This window comes from Wyeomyia smithii, chromosome 3 (genome assembly GCF_029784165.1).
Source record: "Wyeomyia smithii strain HCP4-BCI-WySm-NY-G18 chromosome 3, ASM2978416v1, whole genome shotgun sequence".
Classification (NCBI taxonomy): domain Eukaryota; kingdom Metazoa; phylum Arthropoda; class Insecta; order Diptera; family Culicidae; genus Wyeomyia; species Wyeomyia smithii.
In genome coordinates, this window is record NC_073696.1 from 83,781,520 (window position 1) to 83,804,467 (window position 22,948).

General features: G+C 38.6%; 1 protein-coding gene and 1 long non-coding RNA gene across 3 annotated transcripts in view; one reads left to right on the forward strand and one right to left on the reverse strand.

Annotated features, from left to right (window-relative positions):
• Positions 1–7,602: 7,602 nt before the first annotated feature.
• Positions 7,603–22,948, reverse strand: part of LOC129731654 (photoreceptor-specific nuclear receptor-like) — a 117,410-nt gene continuing 102,064 nt past the window's right edge. The window contains exons 7-12 of one of the 2 annotated variants that reach the window (XM_055691817.1): positions 19,873–20,429; positions 9,442–9,542; positions 9,272–9,382; positions 9,067–9,216; positions 8,849–9,013; positions 7,603–8,783 (exon numbers count right to left, since the gene is read on the reverse strand). In XM_055691817.1, coding sequence (XP_055547792.1) covers positions 8,601–8,783; positions 8,849–9,013; positions 9,067–9,216; positions 9,272–9,382; positions 9,442–9,542; positions 19,873–20,429 — 1,267 coding nt within the window. In that variant the 3' untranslated portion in view covers positions 7,603–8,600. The remainder of the gene's footprint in view (positions 8,784–8,848; positions 9,014–9,066; positions 9,217–9,271; positions 9,383–9,441; positions 9,543–19,872; positions 20,430–22,948) is intronic. The other variant, XM_055691818.1, reaches the window with a different exon arrangement.
• LOC129731655 (uncharacterized) lies at positions 21,077–21,476 on the forward strand. The gene is made up of 2 exons (XR_008729055.1): positions 21,077–21,308; positions 21,381–21,476. It is a non-coding gene; the product is annotated as an uncharacterized LOC129731655 (long non-coding RNA).

Genomic DNA, 22,948 nt, shown 5'->3' on the forward strand with positions numbered 1-22,948 from the left:
ACAGCGCTTATATAAAAGACACGTCACCCGTAATAGTTTAATTAGTTCTGTTGGAAAACCATGTTCAAGCATTATTTGCCACAGCTCGTTGCGTTTCACTGTATCGTACGCCGCCTTAAAGTCAATAAACAGTTGATGTGTCTGCGAGTTATGTTATCGAAACTTGTCGAGGATCTGTCTCAAGGTAAACATCTGGTCCGTTGTAGATCGTCCCACTCGAAAACCGCATTGATATTCTCCAACAAAGGCTTCCTGTAACGGCCTCAGTCGCTGGAACAGGATACGGTAGAGAATTTTGTAGGCGGAATGTAGGAGGGTTATGTCTGGATAATTATTACAGTCGAGTCTGGATAATTTAGTGAATTAGGTCGTCCTTTCCAGCGGCTTTGTGGTTCTTTAGCTCTTTGCAAACATTCTTCACCTCGTCCAACACTGGCGGGCTTATTCGTCCCCCCCAATTTCTATCCTGTTCTCCTCGACAACTCTCCTACCTTCCTTACCGTTGAACACCGCATCAAAATGTTACTTCCAACGCCTGCCCATTTGCGAATTATTGGTAATCAGGTTCCCCTCCCTGTGATCCTCGTCATTACACATGGCAGGTATTGGCAAAGTCCGGTTCCCGATTCCGTTGATCGTTCTTTAGAAGCTCCTCGTGTCGTGCCAGGTGAAGCAATTCTTTGCCTCCGCGAGGACACGTTCGTAGTGCTCACGTTTCTCACGGCGGTGAAGCTTCTTTTCAGCAGCTCTTGCTTCTCGGTATTTCTCGCGGATCAGCATTAAAATACATTATCGCCGATCTCCATTAAAATACATTGGACAACCGGGCGTGAATCTTACCTACCGCGCGATAGTGATCCAAGACGTCTGAAAAGTGCCGGCCGTCGATCAGCATGTGGTCGAGCTGGGAGCAGGCCTCTCCATTGGGGTGTCTCCAGGTGAGCAAAATGGGTGCTACAGGTGGCCATTCTCCTTACCACGGCGAAGTTCACTAACCTCAAGCCGTTGTCGCAGGTGGTAGAGTGAAGGCTACTCTACCAATAACGGAACGAAAGAACTCCCCTCATCCAACTTGCGCGTTCGTATCTCAGATGAAGATCTTTATATCGTATTGTAGGCATTCTCCATATAGACCGTTCCGATAATTATAAATACACTTACGATCAACCGTCATTTTAAATAACGTGCAGTATTCAACCAAACGTTGGCTGCGTCGTGTTGTTTACATCCAAAAGAAACAGTTGCTGTCATTTTTTCTAACATTTAGTGCGAAATTTTGAAAATGCGTGGCCTTTCTCCTGACTAAAAAAAGCGAATTGTGCACAAATGGGGCACCGTGAGTGGTCTTTCTATAATAAAATTAGCCAGAGAAGAAGGTATAATGGTCGGAGCAGTTCAAACCGCATTGCGGAAGTATTGTGAAGAGTGGACATTTACTGATGCCCCAAGACGTGGTAGAAAACCCGGGCCTGTTGATCCCACAATGGACAAAAAGGTTAAAGAATACTACAAGCGGCATCCTTCAGTATCAGTACGAGATGTGGCGAGAAAGCTTGGAACCTCGGCGAGTAACGTTATGCGTGCCAAGGGAAGAATGGGTCTGCAGACCCGTCGGAAGCAGAAGCAGCCAAAACGAAATCCAAAACAAGCTGAATCTGAGAAACCGAGCGCTCGGAAGCTTTATGACAAGCTTCTGACCAAAAAAATGGAGTGTGTTATCATGGATGACGAAACCTACATGAAACTGGACTATAAGACTCTGCCAGGACCGCAATTTTATACATCACCGAAGGGAAAGGATGTCCCTGGACCAGTGAAAGCCATTTACACCGAAAAATTCGGCAAGAAGGTAATGGTTTGGCAGGCCATTTGTGAATGTGGGAAAATATCTCGTCCATTCATTACGAATTTAATTTATTCATTTCGTCAATCAGAAGTAGACAATATACAATATTCTAATATTCTAATACAATGTTTACTTACAAACTATTTTTTTCAAAAAGCGTTGCGATTGCGTATTGAGCTAAAAAAGTGTTTAAGTTCATGCCGAGACATTGTAAAGTCAATGGTTTCGCAGTATTGATTGTAAGTGGCCATCATACGATTCAAGGGTCCGAGTTTTGCATAATTTGTGCGGTAATGATTGGTGGCAAACGTGTTTCGATTTCGAAGTTGTCTTAGAGGTGCGTAGAAATTTAGCTTAGATAAAAGTGTAGCTGAATCAATGCGCTGCGAAACGATGTCGTTTACAAATGACACTGTTGCGAATTCACGACGCTATTTCAATGATTGTATGTTTATGAGCATGCAACGAGCTTCATATGATGGAAGAGGAAATGATGTCCAACCTAATTTACGAAGAGCATACAATAGAAATCGCTTTTGTACCGATTCTATTCATTCTTCGTGTGTGATTGTATAGGGTGACCATACAATGCTGCAGTATTCCAGTATCGATCTTACATAGGCTATATATAATGCTTTGATGGTATACGGATCCTGAAAGTTGTAACAAAAGCGCTTTATAAATCCTAGCATGTTATTAGCTTTGTGGGTTATTGTGTTGTAGTGGTCAATGAAGGTTAGTTCGGAGTCTAAGACAACTCCTAAGTCCCTAACTCTTTCACAATTTGCTACAGTTTGGTTTCCTTATGTGTTGTAATGTTTGGTGTTGTTCTTTTTCGACAGAATGATATGTGGTTGCATTTTTTTACATTTAACTCTAGTAAGCTTTTTTTACAACATGTGTAGAATATCTATATTTCATTCTGGAATGCATTGATGTCTTCTTCATTTCTTATTTCCAAAAAGAGCTTCATATCGTCGGCATAAATTAACACTTTTAGTTTTTTGAGAATAAAGGAAATGTCGTTAACGTACAAGATGAAAAGAAAAGGTCCTAAATGAGAGCCTTGGGGGACACCAGAAGTGACTAGAATCGGATTTGAGTTTTGTCCGTTAAATTTAACTATTTGTTGGCGATTGGTTAAATATGATTCGTGCCACTTCAGGAGCTCTGGCTCAAGTCCCATTTTTTGCAATTTGAAAAGTAGCATTGGTATGTCTATGCGATCAAATGGCTTACTGAAATCTGTGTAAAGAGCTTCTACATGGTTTCCATTATCCATTGCATTCAATGAATAATTTATAAATTCAAGTAAATTGGTCGATGTTGAACGGCCCTTGAAGAAGCCGTGTTGCTTCTCAGTTATTCGGTTTTTAATTGGGGAAAATAGTTTTTCATTTACAATTGCTTCGAATAGTTTAGGAATGCAAGAAATTAGGGCTATTCCACGATAGTTACGTATGTCGGATTTCCGGCCTGATTTGAAAATAGGCACTAGAAACGAGCTTTTCCATATTGATGGGAAGCATCCATATTCCAATGACATGTTGAAGAGCCAGAACAATGGAGCTGTAAGTTCCGTTGCAAGATTTTTCATAAATACTGGCGGAATTCCGTCAGGCCCAGGACATTTAGAGGCATCTAAGCTATTCAACGCCTGAAAAATATCCTGCACATGAATTTGGTTTACACCAATATCCCTCGAGAAGTTTGGATAAGATGCAAAATAATCGTGGTCGCGATCCTCTTCAGAAAATGTTGTATAGATTTCTTGGAAAAATTTCACAAAAAGATTGCAAATCCTTTCCGAGTTATCCCCGACATTTCGTCAAGATGCATTATAGATGGAAAATTGTCAGATTTTAGTTTAGTTTTCATGTAACTATAGAAGTTCTTCGGACAGGATTTTATTTCAAGTTCAGTTTTTGCATTATATTCATCAAACGCATTACTGATGGTAAGATTCAGTTGATCACATATATCCAAATAGATTGCTAAATTTTCACTACTGTTGTGTCTTTTATAGATTTTATGTGCTTTTTGTTTACGGTTTTTCAAATTTTTGATATGACTATTATACCAGACAGAATTTGTATTTCCAGTACGTCTCCTTTTCTTCAGAGGTATTTCCTGTTTAATTATATCAAATAAAATTTCACAAAAAGTATCCACCGCCACGTCAACATTTCCTCTATTCTTAAGAATAAATTGCCAGTTAACATTGTTTAATCTATTGCGAATATTTTCATAATTTGCCTTTCCATATTCAAAGACTTCCTCGTATTCATAGTCGTTGGGTTTTTGGTGCGCATGTATAAATAAAGAATATTAGATTGCCGTGTGATACGCCTCATTTTTCCATAGAGGATTCAATGATTCAGTCACACAGAAATCATCATAAATGTTTGTAAATAAAAAGTTGAAGTAACAGTTCTGTTGATTTTTGATGTGGTTGATTTGGTTCAGTCCGAAATTTGCGGTTTTGTCAAAAATAAGTTGCAGTGTTTCATTGTCCCCAACGACTGGAAGAAGAATACATTCATTTTCTGAGTCCTTCATGAAATCTGCATGGCGTTGATTAAAGTCTCCATAAATATGGATTTTAGCTTCGGGAGGAAGTTGTGACAAAATTTGTTCAGTAATTTGTTCAGTAATTTGGTTTCATAAGTAGTTTGTTCAGAAATTTGGTTTCATAAGTGGTTTTGTGAGCCTGGTCAGGAGGAAAATACACTGAGGCAAACACGTGTATTTCACCTGCTATGTGGGATTTAACCCACACATGCTCAAATTCCTTAACTTTTGAATGACACAATGAATGGTAAAATTTACGAGAAAGAGTGTTTGCAGAAAAGGTTGTTACCCATGGTTAAGCAGCATAACAATCCTCCAATCTTTTGGCCCGATCTTGCTTCCTGCCATTACTCTGAGGATGCACAAGGGTGGTATAAAACAAATAATGTCACATGTGTTCCAAAGGAGATGAATCCTCCAAACTGCCCTGAAATTCGCCCTATTGAAACTTTTTGAGCTTTGACCAAGGCAAAGCTGAGGAAATATGTCAAACCAGCGAACAATGTTGAAAAATTTTAAAAAGATTGGCTTAAAGTGGTAAAAATGGTCGGAGAACACACTGTGCAAAAGCTTATGAGTAGTGTTAAGAGAAAAGTTAGAGAACTCGCGTATCCTACGAAAAATAATCCCAACTTGAATTGAAACTGGAAAGAAAACACTTATTATCTATATTTCAGAATAAAATGACCCGAAAAATCCTGTATTTTTTGTTTTATTCAAGAAAGAAGATGTATTTATAATTTTCGGAACAGTCTATAAGTTTTCTCGAGGAGCTCATAGAACTCCTTTTTTACGTCATCGGTTTTATTGTTTGTCGGCGCGTACACGTTGATAAAGCTGTAATTGAAGAATCTGCCCTTGATTCAGGCCTCCACCTAATAACACGCTTCATTTGGTTTCTGAGTAGCAAGAAACCGACGCCCCGTTCCGCTTTGTCGCCGCCACTGTAGTAGATGTGGTACTTGAAAGAAGTGCCCGCGGTCGGATCTACCGCCCGGAGTTCATGTTCTCCGGTTTTAGGCCAACGCACTTCTTGTATGGCTGCTACCTCCATATTTGCCTTCCGTAGCTCTCTGGCCAAAATGCCCGCGCGTGCCGGTTCGAGCAGTGTTCTAACATTCCAAGTGCCAAGTTTCCAATCGTTGTCCTTTATCGTTTATCTTTACAAACGCTCAGGCAAGCTGCTATCCAAGGAGAACAACTTCCCTGTCAGTGTACGATCAAGTTCCCATCGATTCACCGATCTTCCCTTGGTTGGTCGTATTCCAGTAGGGATCACGTGGAGGTAGGGATAGGAGTTACTGGATATGCACTGCCCAGCCATTTACCAACTGAGCATGCAGCATTAATTCCATGAGTCAGCAGAAAGAATTGATAGCTCCATCAGTCGAACGCTAACCGTGATGGCGAAAACAGTGAAGCTTCTCCGTTCAGAACTGTGCGCGTTTAAAGCACGGTACCCCGTCACGTTGAAAAGGCCATCGTGCAGTAGTTCGTGGACACCGGATACTTCCGTTCCGGCATCTACAACATGGACAACAATCAAAGCTTTGAAAGAGAACCCGGTTCTGAACAGCCGACGACTCTGAGCGACAGGAAGCTTAAAAGGATGCTGAAGAGGAAGACCGAGGAAAAAGTGGCATCATAGCTGTGTACGCTTGGCCGAGAGGTCGGTGCAACCAGCCAAACAGTGAAACAGTACCTGGTGAACATGGACATACACGTCAGGAAGCAGCATTCCCGTCCACTAGTCTAGGTGCTGCAGGCAATGACGCGCAGCGGCAGCGCCTGAATAAGACGGTCAAGTCGATTTTCCCGGCAAATCACAACCGTGGCTGTAGTGATGTACGATGAGATTTGTCTCACCCTGGATGGCAACGACTGGTAGGGCACTTCGTATTTTACTTCACCCTGGAATGAAGAAAGCACCGAGGTGAAGTTTATTTCCCACACCAAGTTCCCCAAGAAGGTGCTGCTGTGGCTAACAATCAGCGATAATGGGTTGTCAAAGCTGCGCTTTTTTCGGCCGTAAACGGGGAAATTTATAATACGAAGTGCCGGCCGGAACCTGCATCGTTCATCAACAAATACCATAAGGCCGAAGACGCGGTGTTTTGGCCAGATCTTCCATCGGCCAACTACTCGAAGCGATCGTTGGAGGAGATGGAGCGGCTGAATATCGATGTGGTACCCAAGTTGGCGAACCTGCCCAACGTTCTCAAGATGCGTCCCATCGATGATTTCTTGGCAATCCTGAAGAGTTAGTTATTTTTTTACTAGCGTTACATTTAAATAAGGTTAATAGTATCAAGAAAATTTCTAGCTAGAATTTCTTTCTAGAATTGTGTTTTTGAATGAGCTATTTGCTTGCAAAAAAATATGAGCGCAAGTGGTAATTTTCATCCTTGATTGGAAAGATATTCGTTGATGTTGCTTTAACCAAAAAGCAGAGGGAACCAATAATGAAATTAAGAATGAAAACAGTATGCACTTTTCATCTAAAAACATCCTTTAAAAAACTCAATCATACATCACAGAAGCATACACATTGCTTACCTAGCCTTTTTTTAAATGCGTATAAACTAATTTGCGTGAAACCTAAAGCATCGAAGGTTGAGCTGATGATTATAAGATTTGTTAACTTTAGTATTTCTCTGTAAAGGTCAGGCTAAAGTAAAAATTATAACGTTTAGTATTTTATGTATCCAATATAAAAAAATCATTCAAAATATTATTTGGCTACTTTTTTTTTGGCTTTAGTCAGTTCATTCAAATTTTTAATACCGTTTAAAGAGTTTATTACTATTATCGATATTCTCCTCTAATCCTTCTCCCACGGGTGATGCCATATAGCAGTAAAAAAATATAGCGAACATAAAATGGCACGATGACAGTAAAAATAAAATGAGGGGACAGCTGAAAAAACTACGAGAATATATCAAGGAAATAAACAAGAAACAAAGAGAAATGAGAAAGAAAATAGTGGAAAAAATTGAGCAGAATGACTTCCGTTTATGCGACTGCGAAAAGATCCCAAAATCATCTGTGACTACACACCAAGTGCGATGATGGTATCAAACTACAGAATTACATTATATTTTCCTAAGCATGATTACATTAGGTTTCCAGAATGGACATTGTAAATACAAAGACGTACAGTTCAAATATCATATATTTCTCAAGATCTACAATCAGATGCAATCACACATTTCAAAATAGTCATAACGTCATCAATTGACGAACCAGTTAATTAACTTAGAGCTCTTGTAGTTACCATTCGATTAGCGTTTACAGTGTTGAAAATATTTACAACTTTCGATACAAGCAGTAACATCCGTTCATTGCACATCTTTCTCTTCATTTTGCTACAAAGTGCTTTTTCTATTTCTAGGTTTATGTATATACCAGCTTAGAACCATTTTTTCCTATGCTTCACTATATATGGTGCACAGAATTTGCATTTACAGGATGTAACAAATTGTGCTTGAAAAATAAATCCCATTCTTATTTTCCAATAATCACCCACTACTCCTAACTATATATAAATAAATAATCACCGTTGAAACTATCACCCTCGTTAGGTTGGGGTAGAAGGAAAGGAGTTGGTGGGTGGCAAACATAAAGGCTGTACAATCAAATAAACTGTCCGATGCAGTGATTGCTCGGTAGGATAGCATTTGCCCAATAAGCACCGTACCAGGTTGGAAAGAAAAAAGAAAATAACTGCGCCTGTTCAGCTGTTTGCAAATATCCGCTGCACACACGTGACGTGAAATGTGACCGCATAATAATTTACGCACGAGTCCACAAATGTGGAATCTGCCTGGTTTGGTGTTTAGTTTGGCAGGTGGCATCGGAAGATGGTTGGCCCGCTCGTTTATCCCGGCAGCCATGCCACTAGTTTTGCTGTTCGATTAGTCAACACAACGAACAAATTGAATTCGAGGTTTTTTTGTTTTTGTGAAAAAAAAACGATCCGTGCTAATGATTACGCAAATCGTTCAAAATTGAATAGGTTTCTTTTCACCGCAACTGTCGAAGCTGTCAAGTGTGTTTGGAACATTTTCGAACGGTTCCATGTGCAATTGAACCTACGTGTGTGACTGTTGAAACTTTTTATTCTAGTCTAACTCTATATTCACATACTCGGCTAGCGTTGAAACTTTGAAGCGATACCTGGCAACTAATTTTTATACATATCACAAAGAACCTTCTCCATCGGAGTGTTGCCTATCGTTTTCTGGAAGTAGATAGATTCGATTTTGTGCGAGTTGATAATCCGCAGCAGCGGAACCATCAGCAGTAATCTTCCGAATCGTGCAATTTGGCCGGGAAACTGAGTTCGCGAGTGTTGTGCCAACATCACCTAAAGTTCAAATTGAACTGTTATCAGAAAATTGTTTACTATCAAGAACTTTTTAAACAACTTACTTGAGCTTGGTCCTGCAGGTTTTCAATCTGAACGGGGTCCTTGAGACCACGAGCTTCCGAGCGAAATAAAACGATGGCTTTCATGCAGGCAAATTCCGCTGGATCCACCATGACCGACTTAAATCGACACAGAGTATCGTTCAGTATTCTCAGATCTTGTGCCAGCTGTAATTGTGGAAAAATTACGAAATAGAAGAACTCTTTATGAACGTTCTTACTTGACCGGGTTTGAAGACACCGGAGTTGTTCACACTGGAACAATGTTCGTTCAGCGAAAACAAAGTACAGGCTGAAGTATCGATTGGCATACACCACTGTATGGCGTTTAGAAGGAATAATTCTGCCCAGGATTCCTCCAGCAAGATAACCTAAATCATGTAAATATTGGTGGTTAACTTTTCGAGTAATCAACTAATTCCTCACCTGATCCCGAAACGTTAAACTAGCAAAACTGGGTAAATTCTTGGCCCACTTGACTGCCATAAACAAGAGCCGAGCGCTGGTTTCGTATATTGTTTCTTGGAAGTTGAACATCTGGAAATGAACTAAAAATCATCTCATGGGCTAAACAAACAAGCCAGACAATTTCTTACCGGACTTTGGCCGTACAGCGGATGATTCACCAAGCTGGGAATTCCGGTACTGGTTTGAACAGGTTCCGTGTCTTCATCGTTGGTAACGTCAATGGAATCGTCTGGAAATGTAAAAAAAATGTTTGAAAATTTTAATAACACTTGTGTAAAGAAAAGTTTGAGTGCTAAGAGAGTGTAAAATACAACAGTTGAATGTTTGCCTACTGTCTAGCAATTATTTAGACGCCCCTTCAAATAGTAATCGGCATGAAATTGGAAAGAGAGAAACAGAGTTTCTCGATTCAGCTTTCTATAGACAGTACTATCTGTCTGTCAATCCTATTAAACTTTGTGAGTTAAATTCTTCTAACATTTCGATGCCAGTTTTGCATTGCTGCGAGTCAAATCTTTCAAAATAGTCCTTTGGTTTTAGCTCTACCTCGTTATTCAAGTGGAAGCGCTTGCCAAAGAATCATTTTCAGCCGGGGAACCAAGAAATATCGACTGTATTTTAAGCATAATGAGCGGAAGCGTTGTTTTGGTGAAAGAGCACTTTTTTCTTCGCAATAAGCAGCCATTTCGAGCTGATTTCAATGTCCAATGAATATGTCCTTTGAATTCCAAAAATACTGGCCAATACTTAACTATACTAATATTCAGTGACGTTTCATTTCACACTCTACACACTCTACAAACAGTTGTGTCTCTTTATCAATTTATGAACAGGTGCATTAATTACAAAAAAGTATCATCACCCCACGTCGTCCAAACTAATTCAAAGCATCGTTTCCGACTGAAGGCAATTTTTTCGTTTATTTCATCTGTCTGCTAATTTCCATACAAATCCTTCTCCGCTGGTTGGGTCGTCCGTCGGCAACAAGCTCGTAACTTTTCCACTCTTAAAACCATTTATACTTTACTTTTTACATCCTTCCCACCGAACCACCCGACGATCGAGGACACGTCCCAAATGTTAAAAGTGCGACAGTTAAAAGGCGCACACTAGCCTGTGCCAGCGGAGTAAGTAAATAGGCGTTTTGAATTGCCATTTAAGCCATGCGGATACGGAAAAGAGGAAAAATAAAAATTCAATCAAACAAAAAGCCCTTTGAAAGGGATTTTGCATCAAACATTTTTTTCGCTGACTGGGTGCGATTATATTTGCATCTTGGTGAGGTTGTTTTTTTTTTGCGGCTGGGATGCAGTCTCCCTGGGGACAGTTTGCGCGTGGCTTCTACAGTTAGTGTGTTTTTTTTTAAACGGTTGTGCAATTCCTTAGGGTGGAACACCGTGAGCCCACTCCACGTGACTCTCGACCGCGGAAGATAGAAAAAATATAGCTCTAGAAAAGAAAGAAGGTTTTCTCGCATTGTGCCACGTTTATCTTCATAGATTACAGCATAATAATTGCTTCACTGTCGCCGTTTTCCGATACCTGACGTCCCATCTGGTTGCGTCGCTGCAAACAGGTCACGGACATAGGGCGTCTTGCAGCTTGCTGCTTAAAACTTTTCCAATTGAATGTGGAACGCAGCGACGGTGCAAAACGAGTTTTTCATTGAAATTTTATAGCCATTTAACAGCCGTTTAGCTTCGGTTTCATGACAAAACGGTTCTACTTCTGTGCGGCTAGGGGAGGATTGCCCAGCCCACTGTACACCAGAACAGAAAAGAGCAATCGAAAGGCCAGACCTGGTCGTTCGTGTGCTGCAATGTTACATTAACATTTTTGTGGAAAATTATTACAGCATATGTGATAAGTTACGACGATAGCGACTGTTTATGTTTAAAACGATTTGGTGATTTCCAACAGAAATATACGCTAAACGCCTCGAAGGGGTGCCAAGAACACGTCATCCTTCGTCGTTGCTAGTTACTGGTGAGTGATTTCATGATTAATTGCATAATAAGCCTGTTGAGAATTGCGATGGCACATCGGAGACTTGAGCGAAAAGTCACACTCTATTTTGCTTTTAGTTGGGGTTTGAGTCTATGTTGCTCTCGGTAATCGTATAGAAAATAAAACATCATTCCAGGTAATAAACCTTGTCTCGTGCCCTTTTCTAAAAATTCGCAAACTTAACTTTTGAAAATACTTTTACACAGTTCATCAAAATCCTCTACTACACTATAAAAGGACAAACATTGCAATAAGAAGCAACCGATTAACCATTTGAGAAGATCTTACCTCGATAGATATTCTCCGAAATTGTACAAAGATTTGTATTTTTCCAATGGTATATGAAGGGTTTACGAAATTAATAAGAAAACTTAGAAAAGTTATCCAAATAAGTTTTGTAATTACTGCAGAGTGCTATGCATTTATTTGATTTTGAAAACTGTTAGTATATCACGGACGATGTAGAAAATACAACTATAAATTGGCAGCTGAAACAATTTTTTAATCAATCATCGTTATGTAGACTCAGAATTTTCGAGCTCGCCGCACAACGTGCGAGGAAACGATTCAAATTCTACAATCATAACTCTCAGTGTTTTTATTTTCATCTTTAAATGTTGCACAATTATTTGAAAATCTCCAATAAAAAATTCGGTGCAAAAACATTTAAATGATAGCAAAATAATAAAAAATCATATCTCCAAACTCTCGAAAACATCTTCGAGATAAAAATATTTTTTTTACACAACAACCTACCACATAACTTGTTGTTAAAACCTATCACCAAAGCAGTCGCTTGTTCATAATTTGTTAGATCAAGTTAGTTTCCAAATGATGTGAGTTAGCTTGCTAGGTAATTTGTTTTTAGTTGCTGCTGTCGGCTTCGCTGTTGATTGATAATTCTTGACATAGAAAAACGAGACTAGCCTTGGTAAATTTTTACTCATTTTTATCTTCGGAGTAATTTCATAAGAAATGTTCTGGAATCAATATTTTTTTAACTGTCACTTTTGGTTTGGCTTGAACTTTGCACAGCTGCTCCTAGAGCTGACGAGCTTGTTTATTAAAAACGACCGCAAAGTTAACGTATAATTCCGACAGTCTGTCTAATGTCAATGTTTTTTTTTTTTTTGTAATAGGTTTGGGAATATATATTATTGGGATTAATCAGTTTATAAAGAGCAGGGGCCTAGTGTGGTTGGTAACGTCTCCGCCAACCACGCTCGACGCCTGGGTTCGAATCCCACCGCCGACATAGGTGTCGATGGTTGTATGGTGGCGTGATCCACTCACAACCAACCCAACTGGTCTAGATTCAATCCTAGCCGACACCGGGAGATTTTCTGAGGCGAAAAATCTCTGGGATCACGCCTTCCATCGCATGAGGAAGTAAAGCCGTTGGCGCCGGTCCGTTAATAAACGGGTCGTGAGTTAGGGTCCTGGGTGTGGAGTCGCCTCCCTGTGCCAATCGGCCACAACAGTGGCGGAACTAGACCGACGGAAAATAAGCGAGAATAATAAAAAAAAATCAATTTATTAGAGTGGAGCGGTAAATTTTAGTAAGAATTCTCTTTAAATCTTTTTATTCAATAACCTTGTATAAAAGAGTAACCTTGAGGGGAAGCGCAAACTTTAGATTGTGATTGAAATCACACACACACTGTAATCAAGCAAACAAGATACAACGATCCCACACATCCGCTACCGGCACACTCACAGCTGTTACCAATGGCCAAATGGCAGAAGGCAAACGCGACGCGTGATCGAATGAGTCGCCTGCTCACCCTTGCTGCGCTAAAATCAGCTGCTGCTCTGCGGGCTTCAGGCCGCGCCATTTTCCAGTTCAACCGTCCTCTAGTTGTAATAACCGGTTATACAATGAAGACTTAATTTCTACATGTCAGCTTTTATACGTGACTACTGAGAGATAAACTTTCGGCATAGACACACCTTTGTGGACTGGACCGGATAAAACAACAACAAATCGGTTATAAAGTCAAAAATAGCCTTGTTTTAGCTCGAACACACTTAAAAATTTTTGCCGGGTCTCGATAACTTATTGCTGAGAACGGCACCACTGAGTACTCGGTTAAAACCTAAATTAATCCACCTAGCGGTCAGACCCAGCCTTTCTCATTCAAACTTACTATTTGTAAAAATAGATTTTCATGAACGCTCCAATCCAATAAATGTATATTCACTCTTAAGGTTCTAAAATATTAATGTTGTAATCTATACATATAAAAATGCAGTCCGGTCTGTCTGTCTGTCTGGCTGTCTGATTCATATAGGCTCGAAAACTACCCAACCGATCGACGTGAAAATTTGTATTTAGGGGTTTTTGGTGCCGATAAAGGTTCCTATGATAGTTTGTGACCCCTCCTTCTTCTGGAAGGGAGGGGTCTCATACAAATGAAAAACAAATTTCTGCACATCTCGAGAACAAATCAACTAAATGGAACCAAATTTGGCAGGTAAATGTTTTAGTGGTAAAAAATATATCCATAATGTTTTGACACCCCTCCTTTTTTGGAAGGGAGGGGTGCCATACAAATGACAGATTTCTGCACATCCTAAGAACTAACCAACTGAATGGAACAACATTTGGCAGGTGAATATTTTCAGTGGTAACATATATGTGCATAATGGTTTGACCCTCTCTTTTCTATGAGGGAGGGGTCCCATGCAAAAGAAACACAATTTTCGCACAGCTCAAGAACCAATCAAGAAAATACAACCAAATTTGGTATGAGAATGTTTTTAGAGGTACCAGATATGTCCATAATGGTTCGACGCCCCTCTCTCTTCTGGAAGCACATGTTTCTGTACAAATTTCTGCACTTCTCGCGGACTAAATACTTCCCAAAATGGGTATTTACGGTGTCATATTGATGCCAAATCTGCTGAAAATGACCGAATACCACCCAATATGAATATATTCAGAATTAAGGCGATGTACAGAAGCCAAAAGTCGAGGATGTTGTCGTTTCGATAAAACCAATCATTTCAAACGATTTGTTATTTGACTTTGATCATATCCTATGGCCGATTCGTCGTGCATTTGCAGACTTTAAACACATCGCAAGGAATCATTGAATTTGGAACGTTCAAATAGTACAACACCACATATAAATTATGTTAAGGCCACATATATCGATCAAAGCGAGTATTGTTTCAAATAGTCTTTGAATTTCTTTTCTTTCCATAACATTTGAGCCACATATCAAATTGTTATGAAGTTTGTTATTTGTAAGTTTGAGAGATGACTCATTCGTATAACACTAGATATGTTCAAATAAGTCATGTAATCTTTGAGATAATAGACTCTCGTTGTTTTTTAACAATTTAATACAAAATGGTTGCTTAAGTTCGATTATAATCAAATCAAATGGGAACGTATAGAGCAGCCAAACTTTGGAACCACGTGTTCAATCATAATTCATCAGTAAACCCTTAACTAGCCCGCTCAGCTGATAATAATATTGATCAAATCGGTTGTGTAGTTTCTGAGATAATGAAGTTTCGTGATTTTCATATTTCGGTACATTACAGACGAAGTTACAGTTCGATTACAGAAAAATTCAATAGGGTGTTATGAGGCAGCTAGACTTTTCATTTGACACTAATTTTGTGGAAATTGGGTCAGCCATCTCTGAGAAAATTGAGTGAGTCCAAGTAGTCTCCGGAATATGTTCCTTTTCATAGCTGGATTTCACATTTTTGAACATATCAGGCAAAGTAATAGTCCGGTTGCAAAACAAATCAATAGGGTCTTATGGGGCAACTAGACCTTCCATTTGACACTGATTTTATGAAAATTGGTACAGCCACCTCTGAGAAACATGAGTGAGATTAAACAGTATTTAGAACACGTTTTTTTTCATAACTTTTGACCACAAGTTCAATCTTTATAAAACTCAAAGGCTAAGGGTACTTCAGGCAGCCCGTTCATTTGAAACATCTCGCGAACTAATCAACTAAATAGAACCATATTTGGCGGGTGAATGTTTTTAGTGGTAACAAATATGTTCCATAATCGACCTCAGGCAACATTTTGGATTGTAAGATGGCAACTTCCGGTTTCTGGAAAACAGTCAAAACTGGCCGATTTCCACCCAACATAATAATATCCGAATAAAGAATGATACATAGGAGCTAAAATCGACCACAGATACCATTTTGAATTCTGAGATGGCGACTTCCGGTTTCTGAAACACAGCTGAAAAAGACAAAATACCACCCAACATGAGGGTTTCTTTACCCAGTATGACGTTCAAAATCCAGAAATTGTCTTCAAATGCCATTATGTAATCCAAAATGGCGACGTCCGGTTGCGTAAAAACAGCGGCAAACGACCAAATACCACCCAATATGGGTATTTCCGGCATATTAATGATGCACTGGAGTCACAAATCGACTTCAGACAACATTTTGAATTGTAAGATGGCAACTTCCAGTTTCTAAAAAACAGCCTGAAACGGAAGATTTCCATTCAATATGAGTACCTCCGGAACCAGAAAGATGCACAGAAGCTCAAAATTGATCACAGACACAATCTTGAATTTTAATATGGTAACTCCCGGTGTCTGGCAAATAGCCGGAAATGACCAAATACCATTCAATAAGAATGTTTCCGGAACCAGAATTACGCCCAGATGACAGAAATTGATTTCACAGGCAATTTTAAAGTCCAAAATGACGACTTTCGGTTCCTGAAAAACAGCCCAAAGTGACCAAATACCACCCAATATGAGTATCTCCGGAGCCAGAATGTTGCAAGAAGCTAAAAATTGACCTCATACACCATTATGAATTGCAGGATGGTAACTTCTGGTTTCTGGAAAACAGCCAAAAATGGCCGATTTCCGTCTAACATGAGTATCTCCCTTCGGATCTAGAATGATACACAGCAGCTGAAATCGACCACAGACTCCATCTTAGATTCTAGGTTGGCGACTTCCGGTTCCTGGGAAACAGCCGAAAATGATCGAATAACACCCAATATGGTTGTCTCTTCAACCAGAATGACGCTCAGCGACCAGAAAGAATTTTAAATACCATTTTGAAATTCAAGATGGCGACTTCCGGTTTGTTAAAAGCAGCCTAAAATAACTAAATACCATCCAATATGAGTATCTCTGGAACCAGAATGATGCAATGAGCTAACAATCGACCTCAGGCACCATTTTGAATTGCTAAATAGCAACTTCTAGGAAACAGTCGGAAATGACCGAATTGTACTCAATATGAATATTTCCGTAATCGAGATGATGCATAGAAACCAAACATTGACCCTGGACACCGTTTTGAATTTGAAGACGTCCACTTTCAGTTTCTGGAAAACAACCAAAATAACCAAATTCCTACCAATATGGGTATTTCCGGTGTCAGATTGCTGCCAGAAAATCTGCTGAAAGTGACCGAATACCACCCAATATGAATATATTCAGAATTAAGGCGATGTACAGAAGCCAAAAGTCGAAGATGTTGTCATTTCGATAAAACCAATCATTTCAAACGATTTGTTATTTGACTTTGATCATATCCTATGGCCGATTCGTCGTGCATTTGCAGACTTTTAACACATCGCAAAGAATCATTGAATTTGGAACGTTCAAAAATATACGATACCACATTTAAATTATGTTGAGGCCACATATACCGATCAGATCAAGTATAGTTTCAAATAGTCTTTGATTTTCTTTTCTTTACATAACTTTTGAGCGACATATCAAATTGTTATTAACTTTGTTATTGGTAAGTTTGATAGATGACTCGTTCGTATGGCACTAGCTATGTTCAAATAAGCCATGTAATCTTTGAGGTAATCGACTTTCGTTGATTTTTTAACAATTTAATATATAATGGTTGCTTTAGTTCGGTTATAATCAAATGAAATGGGAACGTATAGGGCAGCCAAAATTTGAAACCACGTGTTTAATCATAATTCATCAGGTAACCCTTAACTAGCCCGCTCACCTGATAATAATATTGATCAAATCGGTTGTGTAGTTTCTGAGATAATGAAGTTCCGTGATTTTCACATTTCGGTACATTACAGACGAAGTTACAGTTCGATTACTGCAAAATTCAATAGGGTGTTATGAGGCAACTAGACATATTAATTGACACTAATTTTGTGGAAATCGGGTCAGCCATCTCTGACAAAAGTGAATGAGTCCAAGTAGTCTCCGGAATATGTTCCTTTTCATAGCTGGAATTCACATTTTTGAACATATCAGGCAAAGTAATAGTCCGATTGCAAAACAAATCAATAGGGTCTGATGGGGCAACTAGACCTTCCATTTGACACTGATTTAATGAAAATCGGTCCAGCCATCTCTGAGAAACATGAGTGAGGTTAAACAATCTTCAGAACACGTTTCTTTTCATAACTTTTGAACCACAAGTTCAATCTTCATAAAATTCAAAAGTTAAATGTATTCTAGGTAGCCCGTTCATTTGAAACAAATTTTGTTCAAATCGGTTGTGTAGTTTTTGAGCTAATGATGTTTCATGATTTTTACATTTTGATACATAATCTCTAAACAAAAAATCCGATTACCGATTATCCGAGTTTAATAGGGTCTTTTGGGGCAACAAGACCTTTCATTTACAATTAATTCCATGAAAATTGCTCCAGCCATCTCTGAGATAAGTGAGTGAGAATAAAAATCTGCACATACACACACGTACAGAAAATGCTCAGCTCGTCGAGCTGAGTCGAGTGATATATGCCATTCGGCCCTTTGGAGCACTTTTATACTTTCGGTTTTGCAAGTGATTGCTAGACGTTTCTAGGAGAAAGGCAAAAACAAAACTTATTCAAGTTCACATCAGAAATTCGCGACCGATTTTTGTTGCAGATATTTGTAAAAGAGGAGGTTTCAGGGATTTTAATGTCGTTAAATAATCGCTTCAGATCGAATGACAGTTTTCCGTTAAGCTCAAATAAATTTCCATCTGTAAAACTTTACTCAAGTACGCTGATTCACCGCTGGGGATTTTTAGAATATTTCCAAATCATCGATTCCAGCTCTAGCTCCATTTCATTAGAAACTGGAGTGTCCAATACTATCAGTTTGTTGAAGAGAAAGCTAAGTGTTTGGCTGGTATTAGACGAGTTAAATGTTTGCTATATGGTACGCATTTTTCAGCCTCTTCGCTTATCAAATATATTTACTATGCCATTACTCGATGCAAATTATTTTCAAAAAATAAATCTTGTTGACAGAAAAATATTTCAAACCATTTTGGAGATGGTAATACAATTGATTTCGTTTCCAGTCGATTTCTGTGAAAGAACGAGACAAATCAGAAGGAACGATGGAATACTAAATTATCAGTTCAATATGACTCAAAACCAGTCAGTTTCAGAGCATTTGAATGCTGACGAAATTAACCTGCAAAGATGATTGTTTATGTGAAATCACGGCCACGACCCATTTTAAGCAAATATTTGCTTCGTGGGCATTAACACTTTAGTGCTCCAAGCTGCTATACATTTTGACAACGTCAGTTTCGCGTTTTGATAGAGTATTTAGGAAACTATAGTAAATACTGCGAAATTTTTCGAGGAACTCGGGAATCTCGGGATCCTGGGAATCAATATTTTTATTTCCCGGGAAATCGTTCCCGGGATTGCAAACCCTAAAGAAGATGCATATTTAACGTGCGTTTCCATATAATAATCGCAGAATTCTAGTATTTCTTCATAGAAATGATTATCGCACATGATTTGTTTGTTCTGCTGGACAGAAAGAAAGCTCACTGTCAAGATTTTTTCAACGATGGAAGACCATATAAATTGATACTTTGGATGGTAATAATGTATTGATTAACGAAACGCACGAAAATACTTACAAAGTGTTTTTGGCACACATATTTCACATACTTCTACATAATGTTCATCAAATTATTATAATATTCTTTATTCACCAGTCAATTACAGTTACACATCATATTAATCTCAACTTGAGTGAAAATATTCGATCAGTATAAAATAAGTGTTATTCCTAGCCTCCAGACAACTGGCATATCTGCCACTGCCACGTTATCCTTCCGCACTGGACATGATGTAACGACTCACCCTCCCGGATGGGTTCACTAATATCCATATCATCATAAAATCCTACTATATCATAGACGCATCCGTTCCCCTTCAGCCCGACACCGGGTGGGCATTTCACCCTTCAACCGGCATTTATTTATGCGGTATTAACATACCGAAAAGTGACAAATAGTTATTTTATGTTCCTCCGCACGGTATAAGAAGCGGCGGCGGTGCAGGGTTAAAACCCTAGATTTATCCCGTAGTCACCCTTTGCTGCAACTCGGCAAACTTCATTAGTCAAATTAGGTTTCTGTCTCTCTCTGGTTTCATCGGGTGCTGAGATTTCCGAGCGCCCAAGTTGTCGAGGTTGCATCAAATTATGATTATTATTTTATGGTTGTTGTTCCCATAGCGAATCGCAAAGAACTGCGGACTGTGATTCTCTTCAGAGCTAAGGAAAGTGCAATAAAATTTCCATCAGTTTGATTGAATCACTTACCGTCGTTGTCGTTGCCGGTGTCGTCCTGCAGAATCGGACTCGCCGAACCACAGGATGAGCTGCTGTGGGCGTGTTGCTTAATCGAGGAGCTTTCCTGAGCGGTCGAGTTGGGACCACCAGCAGAGCCAGCCCCGTTTGAGTTCTGATGCACCGGCGAGGTTCCACCGACAGGAGAATGCTGCTCGCTTGTGTTGGAATGATTCGAAGATTGCGTGTTGTTGTTTGGATTTTCCGATGAGCTGAGATTGTTGTTGCTCACCAGCGGACTGTTGTTGTTATTGTTGAGGTTACTGTTGATACTGTTGACGGCCGACATGGCCGCCACTGCCGAAGCACTATGATTGGCTACGTTGACTCCGTTTAGGCCTAGCGATAATCCGTTCGCAAGACCGTGCATTGCGTGATGCGGGTGGTGAGGATGGTGATGGGGAAGACTGTTTACCAGTGACGAAACTTGGCTGTGATGGTGCAGAAATTGACTTGTTGGTAGCCCCGGGCCTGGCAGTATGCTGGGTCCGTAACGGGATGGGGAGAGAAGGGCCAACGAAACGGGAGGTCTGCAAGAAGAAAAATGTGTGGCATGTAGTACAATGTTATTTTATTACAAAAATATGTGAGTGAAAAACAATTATAAAAAAAAAAAAAACAATTATTATTTTATCACAATCGTTATAGCTAATATATAAAAGAAACGAAAAGGGTTTAAAAATAACACAGCCAAATAAAGATTTTAAATATTTAAAACTGTATTGCTTCTAAAATTGTAGATATATTTAAATCTTTTCACCAACCTAACGTTAAGAATAAACAAACAAGAATTTGTTGTTCGCATAGTCAATTTTTGTTTTTGAGTGAGATATATGTTTTCGTGAACACTAATTTCGGAAAACTTCGCAAAATACCTCCATAATTCTGAAAAAAATGGATGTCTAAATTCAATTTGTGATTTTAAGTTAAACTTTTTTGAAAAAAAAGCAGCTGCATTTTTAAGAGCAATAATGCAGGATGTCTTCCTGTTAAGAACATTTGTGTAAATAATTTTTAGTCAACACATCTGATTTATATTTTTATCCAGATTGAATAAACATGTACATGTCGAGTGTGATGTGCAATTCGTCGCACAATATATACTTTTATCTAAGTGTTGGTCAAAGTTGCTATAAAATAGCACTGCTTTTGGAGAAAATATCATTTGTAAACTTCAGTTCACTGAGATACAAACGCAGAACACCCAAAATGAAGTTCATCCTAGTCCTTGCTATGCTAATGGCCGTTGCTTATGCTGATGATCTAACAAACAAGTTGCTGGAGATACAGAATGCTTTTGACATTAGTCCGGAAGAGGCTCATGGATTTCTTTCCAAGGTTGTTGGATTCGTTAAAGATCACGCTGGAACCATTGGAACTATCGCCAAAGGAGTGATTAGCATTGCACTGTAAGTGTACCCATACTTTATTTTATATTCTCTCATATCTTCCTAGAGCAAATATTCTTTTTTATTTCATAGACTTTGAACGGGTAAAAATTGGATGATTGCTCTGCCTACAGCATATTATGCAATAATGCAATGTTAATTTTTTTTAAGAAATTGTATTGAATTTTATGCAACTATTGTCACAATTACTCGAAAGAAAAATCTTACCCACAATTACTAGACTGGAAAATTTTATCTAATCTTGCTAACTTGTGAGAGTCTTTTTCTTTGCTTTCGTCATTACAACTACCTGAGAGTTCTATATGAATGTTTCGTTAGTAGGTGACATATATTGACTTTACATGTAGATAGTTAACAATGATGCATCATCATGTCATATCTGGACTTCACCCAAAAGTTGGATATTGTGAAACCAGCTAGAGGAGGATGGAATTCAAAAAAAAATAAAATCTAATATATTTTAAACATTATCAACTTTGAGTACCATGGAACGGAGTGAAATTGATCAATTTTTATAGCAATTTTTAATTAACTAGCTTCATGTACATTTTTCCCTAAATAGTATAATTTTAAAACAAGTACTGGTATGTGCTTCAGTAAACCTCTATGGCTATTGGTGAAATTTCTATCGTCTACTTCATGAAATAAATTCAATAATTCTAAAAGGTACTATGAGGTAAATTGGGGTGTAATTGATCACCATTGAAATCCATACATTCTTTTGGCAATGTGCTATTTTTCGATATGCTAAAGATAAATGATGATTTCTGTACTGGAAAATATCATTTACAGCTAGTTTGGAAACGAAAAAAACGATATTTCAGGTTAAAATTTGTTTAACCAAAGTTCACGAGCTGCTTGTTGCTAAATTTTCACTTGTTTGATCGTCGTTAGACCGATTTCAATTCGGTTTGTTGCAAAAGCTCAAAAACTAGCTCTGAAATTAAAATCTTCGTGGTTTCCTGCGAGTTCATCAGTATTTCTTTATTGGTATGGAATGATCATTGTTGAAAATTACATTTTTTGAGCTTTTATCAAACTTTACTCACTTCTCCAAATTTAACGTAATTATCCTTAACTAAGATTACTTTAAGTAAATTCAAAACTTTTTTTATTAATTGGGAACTATTTTGATTAAATTGGATTGAATTCTGACTGAGTTAAAAGAATTTTTCGAGAATATGAAAAATTGCACCGTGCATGCAAGGGTTAACTTTGACAGGTATGTGAATCATGCAAAAGTTGCGTTTAAGGACACGTTAAAATTGCCTAGTGTTGTAAGAGCAATATCTTTTGATTAGTATTTTTTATCACGAATGTTCAGGTGATCAATTTCACCCCACTGCACAGTGGTTTAAAAGTCGATTTTGACGCGCTAAATTGATAACTCCACGTACGTTGGATATACAATTATGACGTCTTCAGCAAAAATGGTGGGTAAGACCTCCTGCATCTTTTAATGCTATAAGATTTGTGATTAATCTCCCCAAAAGTGAGATGAAAAATTTATTTTTTTGCTCCATCGAGACACAGAGTTGGTGTCTTCGGTAAAGTTATAGGTATAACCAATACGACCAACTTTGCCGAAGACAAAAAATTCGTATCTGCTACTCAAATTGACTTAGAGAGTTTTTATTGAA